The 14,033-nt window shown below is 38.0% G+C and overlaps 1 protein-coding gene across 1 annotated transcript; it reads right to left on the bottom strand.

The window, feature by feature from the left end:
* Nucleotides 1-3,116: 3,116 nt before the first annotated feature.
* Nucleotides 3,117-6,307, bottom strand: LOC139479157 (uncharacterized PE-PGRS family protein PE_PGRS24-like). The gene is made up of 5 exons (XM_071261940.1): nucleotides 5,809-6,307; nucleotides 5,124-5,212; nucleotides 4,415-4,557; nucleotides 3,701-3,848; nucleotides 3,117-3,260 (listed from the first exon to the last, which is right to left on the bottom strand). The coding sequence occupies exons 1-5, from the start codon at nucleotides 6,305-6,307 to the stop codon at nucleotides 3,117-3,119; spliced, it is 1,023 nt and encodes a 340-aa protein (XP_071118041.1).
* Nucleotides 6,308-14,033: the final 7,726 nt, after the last annotated feature.

Genomic DNA, 14,033 nt, shown 5'->3' with positions numbered 1-14,033 from the left:
GGCACAGAATATATATAGTAGGTAGATAATAAACAGTATCAACAGAGGAAGTCGTGTAGTTAATAAAGCGTCCGTTCGTCACTCCGAAGACCCGGTTTCGATTCCCGACATGGGTACAATGTGTGAAGCCCTTTTCTGATGTCCCCCGCCGTAAAATTGCTGGAATATTGCTAAAAGCGGCGTAAAATCATACTCACTCTCTCAGTAACAACCACTGCATACATTACAAATAAGAAGGTCAACACTGAAACAACATGACGGACAGAGAATACATGATGAGGAAGCCGATAAGAATGGAGAATAATTAAACAGGATTAAGTATACATAGTATACATCGGTAGGGTGATTAATTTTCCTCCTACTCATGTTAATTTCTCTCATGTATGCAATTGTTGTTAGTGTTAATCCTCCGCCTGCTATATATATATATATGTATACGCTTTCCTTATATCATTTTGCAACTCTGAATTTCACGCACCCATGGTATTGCGTACGATCATCAGGCATAATGAAACATGGTTTTTAGTTTGACCCTTTCTTTTTTGCTCGGCTTGGGTGTTTACCATGGCGACAGGTGGAAATGAGCTCGCTTCTTTTGTGTAGCTTGTTAGCTGTTAGCATGAGAATCTCGAGCTTCTCTTCCATGCATAGGTTGCAAGTCCCTGAGTCTCTTTTGTGTTTGATTTCTTGATTATGTCCCATTTAATTTTGTAATTGGTTTTGTTTCTTTTTAACTTCCAGATGTGTTTGGAGAGTTCTGTCTCTTTTTCATATTTCTGAATTCTGAATGATTTTGTGTGGTTGTTATACCTTGTCTTGAAGGGACCGCTTGCTAACCCAATGTAGGTTACATCATTGGTATCTGTTGTAACCGTGGCCTTATAGACTACGTCTCGAGTGAGACATTTACCGTCTATTGGGCAATTGGCTTTTTGTCTGCAGTTACAGTCCTTTGATTTGGTTGATTGGTTGGCTGACTTCATCACCTTGCTGTTATGTGCCTTGATTATTTGTTGGATGTCTTTCATGCAACTGTAGCTGACTTTAACTGATGATCTGTTGAATATTTTATTGAGTTTGCTGTCCTTTGGAAAATGTTTGTTGATAAGTTTCAGGAAGTGCTTGCCTACATTTGTCTTCACATTTCTGCTGAAGGGGAGGTTGTACCAAATGATTTTCCGTTTTCTTTGCTTTTTCTGTTTTTGTGTTTGATCTTTATTTGGGTTTAGTTCGCACTTCGTGTTGTATCCTGCAGCTTCAAGGGCTTTTTCGTAGTATGGTATTGACAGATTGAAAACTTCTTGATTTGAAGACAGGTTTGATACTCTTTTTACTATAGCCTCTGGTATGTTTTTGATAATTGTTGGTGGTGGTTTGACCTTGAGTGGACATATACTGTTTCATCGTTTGGCTTTCTGTAAGGTTTGTGTAGTCCGGTTTTTAGGTCCAGATTTACATCTAAGAAATTGACATTTGACAGGTTGGTTTGTACGGTGATTTTCAAACCACATGATCGAAAGATTTTGGTCAGATCTTTCCTTGTTCTGTCGGCTTCGCTTCCTGAGCATGATCTTAATGTTGCCAGCCCGTCATCTCGGTATAATCCGACACTGTCTAGTTTGATCTTCTTGTCAATTTCATTAAGAATGTATAATCCGACCAACTCGCTTACTTCTGCTTCGTCAAACGTGCCCATAGCTACGTCAAACTGGTTTGTGGTGCTAATATATATATATTCTGTACCATAATCATTAATCAGGCTTGCTTGACAACGATATAAGCATCTATACCGAAACGTCGCCTTTACAGTAAATAAGGAAATGGTTATCAATAGTCTGCGTCTTCTTTATATTTCTTTCGTCTGGCATATTTCAAAGGCTGGTGTATATTATATATAAGACCCGCATTATTATATGTTCAAACTATTGAAGCTATGATGAGTCAGAGGTTCAGTCACTATATTACAAAAGTTACAGATGCTATTATCAACTACTTTAATTTTTATTGAAACATAATTCGATATAGAATCCCACATTTATAATTCAATGTAGAACCCACATTGAACATCGAGGATTTTAACACCCTTGATATATTTTAGATAAAAAGAATTATATCTTTTCACGTGATATTCATGAATGTTCCCTCGCTCTTATGAAATGCATGCACAAGGCTAATGTACCATTCTAAGTACTTAAAATATTAATGACAATTGAACGCATACATGTATATTGTCACGATATGTTCAGTGGAAAAGAGTTTGTTGAATAAAATAATAATAATCATTGTTTAAGAATTGACGACAATATGTTTGCAATCTGCATGGGGAATTACGCAAACTGGGTCCACTATCTGTTTACGTTTATAACTCTTTAAAAGCAAAAACATATTGAAGCCGAGTGTTATGAATAAATATAAACTGCGTTCTTAAATTATCAACACAAAAATAACTAGACAGCAATTCGAAATCACTGACATCGTCCAGTTTAATACCGCAACACAAGTCCCCGCCCATACTGTTATCGGCTAATCAGGGAAGAGCAGTCCGTTGGCAGGTGTGGCCTCATTTTTTAAATGCCACGGAATCACTTGCAATTTATTTGTTCCAAAATATACCGGGAAAATTTTATTTTGCCTGTGGTTTTGCACACATACTTTAGTGATCTGGATGTCCTGCAAATAATGATCCATGTGAAAAACTAGACCCTCGAGTCAACCATTCCGTGAAACTAATGTATGTGTTGAAGCAGCGACAGAAACAATATTCTGTCTCTGACCGATAAACATCGATGAAACAACGTTAACTGTGCTCGTCGTGCCTGTAGCATAACATGCCATGCTGATAAAAGTTTTACTCAGTCTGCCTTTTTTAGTCATCAAACATAGAGAATAACTAGTGATATACCCATTCCTTTATTATTTGAAAACAACTGGGTAGGTTTTAGTTTAAAAGACTTGCTTGAATTCTGAAGTCTTAAACACTCGGTTTATGAGCCCAGGAAATTATAACACACAAAAAACAACAAATCCTGAATTTGTTCGTAGAGCTGTATTACGCCATGGGATTGCATTGGACAGTCTGTCGATTATCCGGAAGTGACATACGGTGACGTTTGAGGTCAACGGGCGTCACCTGTGAATCGGCCAAATGTGCAACAGGCCTGTGCGGTTCCTGTGCAGCGGAAGTTTTGCGGTTGGAATAGGTTGTTCAATCCAAAAACTACCGAATTTGAGGTGGAATCTTGTTCGACCCCGGTACACAACTGAAAACAGAAACCACAAAAATCAACAACAAAAATGATCAAGACATTCAGAGAGCCTGCTTTGTTCGACTATGGTCACATACGCCAACCATTACATCAGTAACATATTCATTATAGTCAGGGCATAATTTTATAAAAGCCGGACGAGACATAAACGACGATATATGTCTGGATGTTTATGTTTAGTATAGCGTTAACCACCACCTTGAGAGTGTGAAAGAGTTGTGTTTAACGTCATTTTGAACAGTATTTCAGTTTATATAAAACTTATATCACGGCTAACAAACAAAGGCTTATAACCAGGTCGGATGCTTGCGTGACAAAGGGACGGAAATTATGCAGCCAATTGCGGCGCTTTAAAAGACTGGGCCTTTCGTGTCCCCCTTTAAGCTTGGTTTCCTTGCTGAAAAAGGAGTCAAGCCTTGTCGATGCAAACTTACGGCAATGGATATTCCAAAGGCCTCTTGTAAAGATGAGATGGGGAGAGTTCTGAATGTTTTCGTCGGCACGGTTTGGCTAGGTTGTAGCGTCAATGTTTCTAAGACACCATTGTTGGTTCCAAGGTTGAAAAATGGGTCGAAGTTCCCCCTGTATAAAGTAAATAAGAATATTTGTATTGTACAATTGGTGTAGTGTACACGTCCTAATTTGTATTTATGTCAAACAATTAACACGTTATTCTGCATCGTAATACAAAATGATGGCAAACATGTTTCATACAGTAATTATATTACGTTCTATGTCAAAGTTGAATTAAACTCGAACATGAGAGCCTGATTCACATAACAATGGCAACAACACAATGGACTTTTCATAATATAATATAATTCCTAACACACTTTTATAAACACCGAAACAGCGATAATGATGCTCTGGAAATACTGTAGCACTACTAACATGGCATTACAAGAGTCAACTCCCACATTTTGCATGTGCTTTTGTACCAACATATGTCTCCTGCGGCAGTTTTATGTTAACGACCTTCGATATTTATGTTAAACATGGAACCTCAAGGCTAACAGTTTACAGTTTGTTTCAGTTCATCCTCGCAAATTAGCAATATCATAGCTGGATGACGCTAAATTCTAACACAGAACCCATATGGGAAGTTCCATAGTAACGCGACAACGATTCATCAGTACAAGTATTGGTACCTCTGGAGAATAGTCCCAAGGTTAGCAGCACTGCATCCACCCGTATTACTTCCACCCCCAAGAGATGTCAGAACGATGTTGGCCGTTCCAGAGGCAGCCGCGCCAGTCGTGATGTCCACAACTAGTTCCGTTTGGAATCCAAGCTAAAACGCAATCAGCGGTTCAGATATTGTAAGACATATTTTATTAGCATGCGAAAGAATCGGGATGGCAATAGAAAACGTACGCAAAACACTGAAAGAATCATAGCCCTGTAACACTACCCATAACTTTTGAAACGGGACTATCTGAATACGAGCCATTTTCCCTGTGAAAATAGAGACCACCATTTTGATATTCGGGAAGGGGTGGGGATACACTTTTTGAGCTGTTTTATTTATTTTTAATACAGTTCCAGAAAATAATGGGAAGAAATACGTTGCCAAAGATTTTACCAAAAAATGTTCACTGGGTGTTCTGAAAACGAGAGAGACAAAATATGTTTGTTTTGAAGCTGCGTCTCGAAGAAAAACACAGAGCGCTTTCCACTTCCCCCGACTATTAAATGATGTGTCTCCCGGGGTAAATGTTGACTGACTGTATCCATAAAGCAATAACCAGATGAATAGTGTTGTTTGAATTTTTTAATCAAACGTGCCAGAAAAAACAATCTGACCACGACAATTTCAATACGGGTAATATATGAAGTCAAGTATCAGTCAAAACTTACGAAAATATTAACGAGTGTCCTTCGAATAGTAGCAGTGAATGTGACCCCAGTCCCAGCAGTGTCCATTGACGTACACACAGCTGTAGTTGCTGAAACAAAGTAACTCGACGTGAAATGTTTTCATTTGATGCTTTCTTTAAGTGTTAGGAAGCTAGTGGTTAAAGCGATCGCTAGTCACATTGAAGGCTCTGGTTAGATTCCCCACATAAGGATATTGTGTGAAGCCCATTTCTGGTGTTCTCCGCTGTGATACTGCTGAAAATTGCTACACAAGGCGAACAATCTTACTCTTTTTGAGTATATTGAATGAGTGAATATTCAACGGTCTTTCTATTCTATTGAGGTATGTCAACATAATATGGAATGAAAGCCAATAGCCATTCATGGCCTAGATGTTTGACACTGTGGTGAAACTTACAAACCAAGGATCATATTCTTAAGGATCAGCAGATCCTGGCAATACTTAGTGATATATAGAGCGAATTATGGCGCTTGGACGATCGGGCTACTTCTACCCACATTTGGAGTAGATACATTCGACTAAAACAAAGTTATGAATGTAAAGAGGGACTATATAATATCGGTATCTGTATTCAGATTTTGTATGAAAACTACACTCAATTAAAATTCACGATGAAATGCAGCTGTTTGATGCTATCGGTTGAAAAATGCACAACCTACGTACCTGGATTAGCATTTCCAGCCATGGGATTTACAACGCCTGGGTTGCCAGCGATTCCACCGATTCCACCGATTCCACCGACTCCACCTAAACGAGGGGTAAAACCTGGGGTAAAGCCAGGGGTAAAGCCAGGGGTAAAGCCAGGGGTAAAACCAGCGGGCAAACCTTGGTTTAGGCCAGGGACCCCGATCCTAATCCCAATTCCTGGGGTTCTGAGAGCGTTGCCATTTGTTGCAAATGAAGCAGGTGGTCCTGGGCGTCCCCACCCCGTACCAGATTGTCCTGCTGATCCTCCTGATCCACCCGATCCTCCTGATCCTCCCGTTCCAGATTGTCCAGTGTTGCCTCCCCATCCTGTCTGTGCACTATTGCCTACCCATCTCCCTGCACCGGATCCGCCTGGGCCACTTGGAAAACGCATTGGTCCCCATTGTCCTGATGTGAGTTGTAAAGTGACCAAAAGTCCCAAACAGACAATCAACGTCAGTTTAAGTCCTGACATCTTTCACCTGTAAGAATTAGAGAACGAAACCCCAACTTTATACCACTGACTCGAGAATGAATAATTGTAATCACGTAAATGAAACCCATTTACATAAGCATCAGACATCTCTTGCTAACAGCATTGTCCTTAGTACGATTCAGACTATATCATAACATTGTGTTTATGAACTACTTTCAAATGGTGAAAAGGTGACCTTAACCCGCCTCAGTTATGGCATTGATATTAAATCTGCCAGAAAAGTATATATGTATGTTACATGATAAATTGCTTATTAGTAAATTCAAAAATTCAAAAATGTCAATGTATATTTTAGACACTGATAAGAATAAAGAGAAGCTGAAATGTGGATCTCTCTAAGCTGCAACGAGAGGTTGAGGTTGAATTTCATGTTTTATTAGTATGTGAAAAGTTTGAAAAGTATATTCCGATTTTAACAATATGCATAAAAACAAGATGTTAATGATCAGTCTTATGAAACCCAACAACTCTTATATGATGCGTTCGCTTGCCACATTATTGAAACACATGCTCTCTGTCAGGTATTTTCGTACATAAAATATATCACGTGACTAGACAAATGAAATGTCAACAGTACACAGCCTTAAATGCCGAATAAAATGTCTGTCTGTCTCAATCGGTCATGCCATTAATTTGTCTTTAACTTCTTTTTAATAGGGGGGCATGGGTCGCCCAGTCGTCTACGGCGCGGCAATTCGCTGTGCAGAACCATTGTGGGTTCGAATCCCAATTCGTCCGATTATGTTTCTTGATTTGCCAGCACTATACACCGAGATCGTTGGTTTCACCAAAGGTGTAAACGTCCGAGACCCGCATCACTTCTGGCTTCTCCCAACATCAAGCTGACACGCCGGGATACTGATCACAGCCGCGTTAATCACAACTCACTCACTCTTTTTAGCAATATGTGTGCACCAGTAGTACAAATTGTGAAGAACACAGACATTTAAAGAAATGGAGAAATTAAAATCAATTAAATGCCATGTATATATCCAGAGACCAGTGTTAGCTTACCTTCTTCTGGGAAAACCTTTCGCAGTTGTAAGACATGGGAGGAACCAAGCATCATTTTTATGTAGCTCCAAGGGATGTCAAAAAAACATCGCAGGCATCAATCAAACACTATGGATTCCACCGGAAGTAGGCTGCTCACCGAAGCCAGCTAGTACTTGTACATGACATATTTATCATAATTTGGTTTGTCCTATTAACATGCTTTTTTACAAATTTATTCACCTATCGTTTAATCTGTATATCTGTATTGCGTATCTAACATACGTCGACTGGCTTTGTCAATGTCTTCTAATCCATCATAATATTCCTACACTAACTGTATTGTGTATAACACTTTGTATGTAATGGACACACCACTGAGACATGTACCAACCTATCTCGAGAGTAACAACCTCGAATTTGAGCGGATTCATGATACATATACGTGAAAACATAATTTGTTTTCCAATCTTCTGGTGTAAAATACAACAATAGTTTTTATTGTCATTTTCATTGTACTGTGTGTGTAATTGATACTGTGTGATATGCATAGATATTTTCAAGCATTCAAGATTCGCCCTGATGATGTTTCTAGGTTTGTCATCACCATACCCCAACTCGTGGATTCCACCAAAACGATAACTGTCTGCGGCGTGCATCACATCTGGCCTTCCCACATTATCAAGCTGATATGACTGACATACTATTCAAAGCGACGTTAAACTAAACTCACTCATTCACGTCCCACATGAAACGTAAAACTTCGTTCGCAATACCTAATTCTAAGCTGTATGTATGTGCCTAGGGATCGCAAGAAACCTATGATAGGGGGTTCGAATACAAAATTCGCCCTGATTATGTATGTTGGTTTGTCAGCATCGTATCCATGATCGTTGGTGTCAACAAAGTAGTAAACACCTGCATTATTTCTGGTTTCTTCCGATGTCAATCTCACACGCCATGATAATGTAGGCGTTGTTAGTTTCTTGATACTACTCAACCAGAACCAGTTCCATAATATATAACAGCGACAGGATGAATTATAAAATCATAATAAATATTTAATTGTAAAGAGTTAGAGCACATCATGGTATTATGTTGCTAAAGATATCTTAAGAACACTGACACAAGAACATTGCAAACATCACGTACTTGTTCCGTACTATCATTCTTCAATTAAAACAAATCTTTTTAAAAAAATGAGACGGTAACGCCTGAAGTTACATGAACTAAATGTGACATAAAACTATCATGCTTGATGATGTCAAAATGTCTTTTGGTTTGTTTCAGCATTTTAACAAGGTCATTTCATGAGTAATATTTAAGTCATCCCTCACTGGACCATGTATCGATCAATCAATCGATAGTTATCGGCTCTGACCGCAGGAAATTATTAGCCGGAAGGGTTGTTCCGGGTCCACGCCGCACCCAATCAATTAGATGGCGAGCAAGCCCCTGGGTAATCGTGTAGGCGCCCGGATGTGAGACTTACCCCTGGCGAAACCAGATGGCGTTGCTTGTGTGTCATGATTTGTAAACGAAACATCGTCTTACGTAAGAAAAGGCGGAGTCTGGCATTTCAAACTGAAAAAATCCATTTCGATCATATTTAAATGACATGTGCTTTAACCCTAATGAATACTTGATATTTTGTAAGGATGGTCATAACCGCTCCCGAATGCGTCATATCTCCAAAGCCTGGCGAATATAGAGGAGTGACTGTTGCATGTTGACTTCATCTGTGTATTTGTAACCACATTGTGACTTCCGCCAGTTACAGAGGCTTGTCAGCACCATTTCTGTACTCGTGGGTTTCATCAAGTGGTAAACCTCTGAGACCTGCCTCACTTCGGGTTTCCCTCCGACATCAAGCTGACACGCCGTCATAAAATAAAATACTTTTCAAATACAGCGCAAAACCAATCTCACTTAATCGCTTAACCATATCCCACGCCATAAAACATTATGAAAATGTTATTTAAGTCAAATGAGAGAATATTCATGCTTACAAGTTGACAAGTTGGCAAGCTGACAACTATCGACTGACTGGTCCACCCACTTCGACTAATGTTTAAGTGAAAGAAAGGGAAAAATAATTAGGTGATGTGGGTTGACCACGTTTGGATGAATCTAGTTAATGAGGTGATGTGGCTATGGAAAACCCCACACTTGAGTTTTTAAGGGGGTGGCCACACTGCTGGGCAAGTTTTCAGAAGACACTGATCATATACAAAGCCAAGTCGAGTTTTCCTCAGAAATCACAACATGTGATACATGGAGATTAAACCAGTATATGCAGAAAAGCAAAGCAATAACCAATTATGAATTGCGCAACCGCAGTACAGGTTCACCTGTGTGCTCAATAATGGACACTACCAACGTAAATCAATGCCTGTTTTAGGTGATGTGAACTTTGATTACCTCAAGCGGTAATAAGGGATCTGGGTAATAGGTGATCCGTAAATTAGCGGATGTGAATGGGAACCAACGAGTTTGTTTTCAAAATTGTATTAACTTCATCATTGTTTATTAAGAGATTTCATTTCAACACTTCCAATTTGCAAATAATTCTATTGTTTTTCAACAAATACTCGAGGGGGAGAATCATTAATGCAAACAAAAGCAGAGTCGCGTTGTTTGTTTACCGATCGACTTAAATCGCCCGTTAAAGGCATACAAAGAACGCCGTTTAGATTGCTGTTGTATTGCCCTTGTTCGCATTCTCCTCGTGCCGTGTGCCATGACTTGTTTTTAATAAAAAGACAACATGCCTTTTGGCTTACAGTGAATATACGTGACATTTGAACACTTTGGAATTTGACATACATGTACAGGGTTTATATGGTATCTCTTTTTGTGTGTAGTGCGTCGCGGGGGACTGCTCAGAAACGATAACAATGGTTACAATTGCACAACAGCTATTTCAGAACCAATTTGGAATACCAGAATATCTATCCACACACACATTTTTTTGTTAGCTTGTGTTGGGTTGTGAGAGCTGAGCCAGCATCAATCCGAGGTATCGTTGACAGGAGACCCAGGCAAGACTGAAAATAAATACCATGGATCTCCAAAGATATTTAAATCTTTTCCTGCATTAGTCAGTATTGCACTCGTTTGACGCCGCAGTTTAGTTTCATGTACATCTAAAGATTGCGTTTGAAATAGCCCTCCCTTTTTAAGTGACGAAACTAATGTTGTACTCGATTATTAACTAAGGTAATCTATTACATACACATATAATCGATTGTCGTTCAGTACCACATCAACTGGGATAATTGATACGAACTGATTTGAATAGTGTTACAATAAATACAAACTGCAAGAAAAGCTTTGTGTTGGATTTGAGTCTACTTTGTTGATTGAACAAAACTTAATTAAACCTACTTATACATTGTCAGTAGTCAACGAAGTAGCAGTAAGAGCGATGTTTGATGTACCCACGTATTTATCATTTGTCAATGTACTAAACATGCTTCGAGCTACCTTCATGATATTGAATTCAATTTCAATTTCATGGAACAATCAGAAGAAAAGACATAATGAACAATTGTTCCAGCAAATATATAATATTTATGAGACTGCTCTGGTTTTCTATTCATTGCACAATGACAATGCCATATCATCTCTGACGATTGGTGGATTTAAAGAAAAGACACCAGCCTGTCTCGAAAGTGTGGACAATACACAGAAGAATGTTGGACTATTACCAATAAAGTAAATACCCCCCCCCCAAAAAAAAAAAAAAAAAAAAATAAATAAATAAAAAAAAATAAATAAAAAAAAATAAAAATTAAAAAAAAATATTTAAAAAATGTGATCAATCCCAAATGATAGAAAGTAACGGGTGGAATTGACGGGTTTGCTGATAAAAAGAGTTATGTTTCAGGGTGAAACTATATTTAATTAACCCTAAACAAAACCCTTTCTACAATCACAAGAACTATGTCATAAGAATTTACAATAGCCCGAAAGTATTTTACAGAATATGTGATCATTTCTCTCATATAAAACATATTTATTTCAAATTTTAAAGTAGAAATATAGAAACATCTTCTAACTGCAATTATGATATGATAAATGTGCTGGTATACGTAAATGTACATTCTTCTTTTATAGTTTGCAAACCATTTTGGTGAGCAGGCCTACTTAAAATCCACGGCTTGTAAATAAATTAAAAAATAAATTTAGTCGAGCACAGTAAAAATAATCACATTTCCCAGACGGAGATTAGAGAAAGAAAGCTTGAAGCTTAAAACAACAAAGTAAATTCTTTAAGGACAACGCAAACAACAGCCTTCTCTAGGCATCAGCCAAGAGCAGGCCGGGGCCTGGGGTTCCTTGAAGCGACTGCGGCGGAGGAAAAAGCGGACTTTATCCCCCAAGCTGGGTGGGGAATAGTTGTTGTATGTTCAGAGGGAGGACTTTTTTACACGTATATGCTTCCGTGAACAGATACCCGTCCAAAACAATTAGAAGCGTAACAGCGCTGGTGATCTCACAAGCAATATTCAAATACAGTGCAAGGCTATGGATTCGAGTCTGATGCCATGATTACATAATATATATCTGATGGTTTGTCTTAGAAGCTATAGTGTACAAAAACGAAGGCGTTTATAGACAGCGGAGGTCTTGAATAAATAAAATACGTGTATTTAAATCTGTTTGTGAGACTTCATTTGTAAGATCTGATAACATCCGCAGCAAGGTAACATCAGTTCCAAAAGAGGAATAGTATTGGCCCAAGTACGATTGCACAATACTACTAATACAACAATTCCCGTAAACAGACTACTGTTTTAATCAGCTGTTTCTCTTTAGCACATGTTCCGATGGAAGTTAGACCACATAATCAACAGTGGTCTGTTTGGTAAACCTCAGCCACTGACACACCATCGCTTTGACTTCCTTATTGATATCAAGTGAAACTGAAGTTACACCTACAGAAATCAATGAGCTCTGTGTTATTTATTGAGAATATATGATTTTTTTTATGTATAGTTCTTAGAAACAACGTTAAACGGGACATAAAATGTTGATAAAAGCCATGAACCCAATAGGAGACATGCCTCTTAGACGGTAACTTCAAATTTGTCCTCCATGATTATATTTATACCATTATTGTCCATTCTCAAATTGAATGCATTCATGGCATTTGATTATTTAGAAAGCAAAGACCTAGAAGAGTGTTTGTGTCTCATCGGAAAGTACATATTCATCCACTTTCCCACAATGGAATGAACGTGCAATGTGTATATTGCACTTTGACATTGCACTGCTAAAACACGAAAAGACATATCAGGATATATTTCTTACGTTTAATTGTTTAATACAAGACAGGAGAACAAACTAATACAAAATTAAGACATATAGATATATCAAGGAAAATGCTGTTAATCCCAAACAAACGAAATGCAACGTGTTATAATATTGTTATTCTTGTTGGATTGTTCTTTTTTCCAATTAGATGTTCATTTAAATATAAAACGTCAACGCCCGACAATAACCAGTCTCGATTATCCCACGAAACAGATTCCATTGGGCGGAAAGGGCAAAATAGGGATGATCATTACATGAATGGATCACTGACAAGTAGTGATGACACCAGGTGTTCACGAAAAAAAAATGCACTGAATGCATTACATGTCCTGGGACTTTACATTTGTATTTACTGAAAGTATTTTACAGTAATGTGTGATAATTTATCTCAGTCTGTAAGCATTTTTACATGCGTTGTTTTATGTTTATGTTGATGTTAAATCACCAGTGTATAACGAGCATTATTTATAACAGGGTATTCAATATTAAATGTATTATTTTGATTGATCATGGAAATACAAATAAAATGAGACAAAACATGTCACAACTAGGGGGAAGTGGCCTAGAAACTTAAACATAAATACGAATGTTAAATTAAATTCTTAAGATTTCTATTTCCTTTGTCGACATGATATATTTTTGTAGAATATTGCCCTCAAACGGAGGGAGATACAAGGGGAGATATATAAATATGTATAATTAACATGCATTGTAATCGTTCTTGCAAATAACAGACAAATCGTGTCTTTCCAGTTGTACGCTCCTCTTTCAATAAACGCAAATTGAAACTCGTACTGAAATACGTTAGTAATTGTATTTCCAGCATATGAGAAAGTCTTTTTAAAGAAAAAAAACAGTGCTGCAAAGATCACGTGAACATTCCCGCAGATAATTAGCGCTGTTTCTCCCAGTCCGTGTTTGAGGGATACCACAAGACCTCTCTACAAACTTGAAAGCGAGAAAAAACCTTTCCAACTTTTATTTAAATGGGCGTATGTACCATAGTTGTTGTCTAATTTGTCGACTAGCACGCCAACGTTAAGTTCCACATATTTCATCTAGAATCCCCAAAGCTAATTTTACAATACCAAGCCTTTAGAACCACATCGACCAGCCCTTACCCGAAACAATGGGTCCATTTGTTGTTATTTTGGGAGAAGGTGGACCTACAGATGCTGTTAGTGTTTCTTATTATATGCTCTATGTTTTTTCACATAGGCTTTGATTTGTTCCTTCGAACCCACCATTGATCCACATGGAATTCTCATATATGATAGCCACGATGCGGGGAGTATGGCATTCATAAGAGGAAAATTGTGTTCTATTGGTGTTAAGAATTAACTAATTCAGAATCTATGTTTGAGAGAAAAGGTTTATTTGCACGCAGAGCAAA

The sequence above is a fragment of the Haliotis cracherodii genome, unplaced genomic scaffold (genome assembly GCF_022045235.1).
Source record: "Haliotis cracherodii isolate W230 unplaced genomic scaffold, xgHalCrac1.p SCAF_4, whole genome shotgun sequence".
NCBI classification, from domain to species: Eukaryota; Metazoa; Mollusca; class Gastropoda; order Lepetellida; family Haliotidae; genus Haliotis; species Haliotis cracherodii.
Note: the sequence above shows the minus strand (reverse complement) of the source record. Positions and strands in the feature narration are given on the sequence as shown.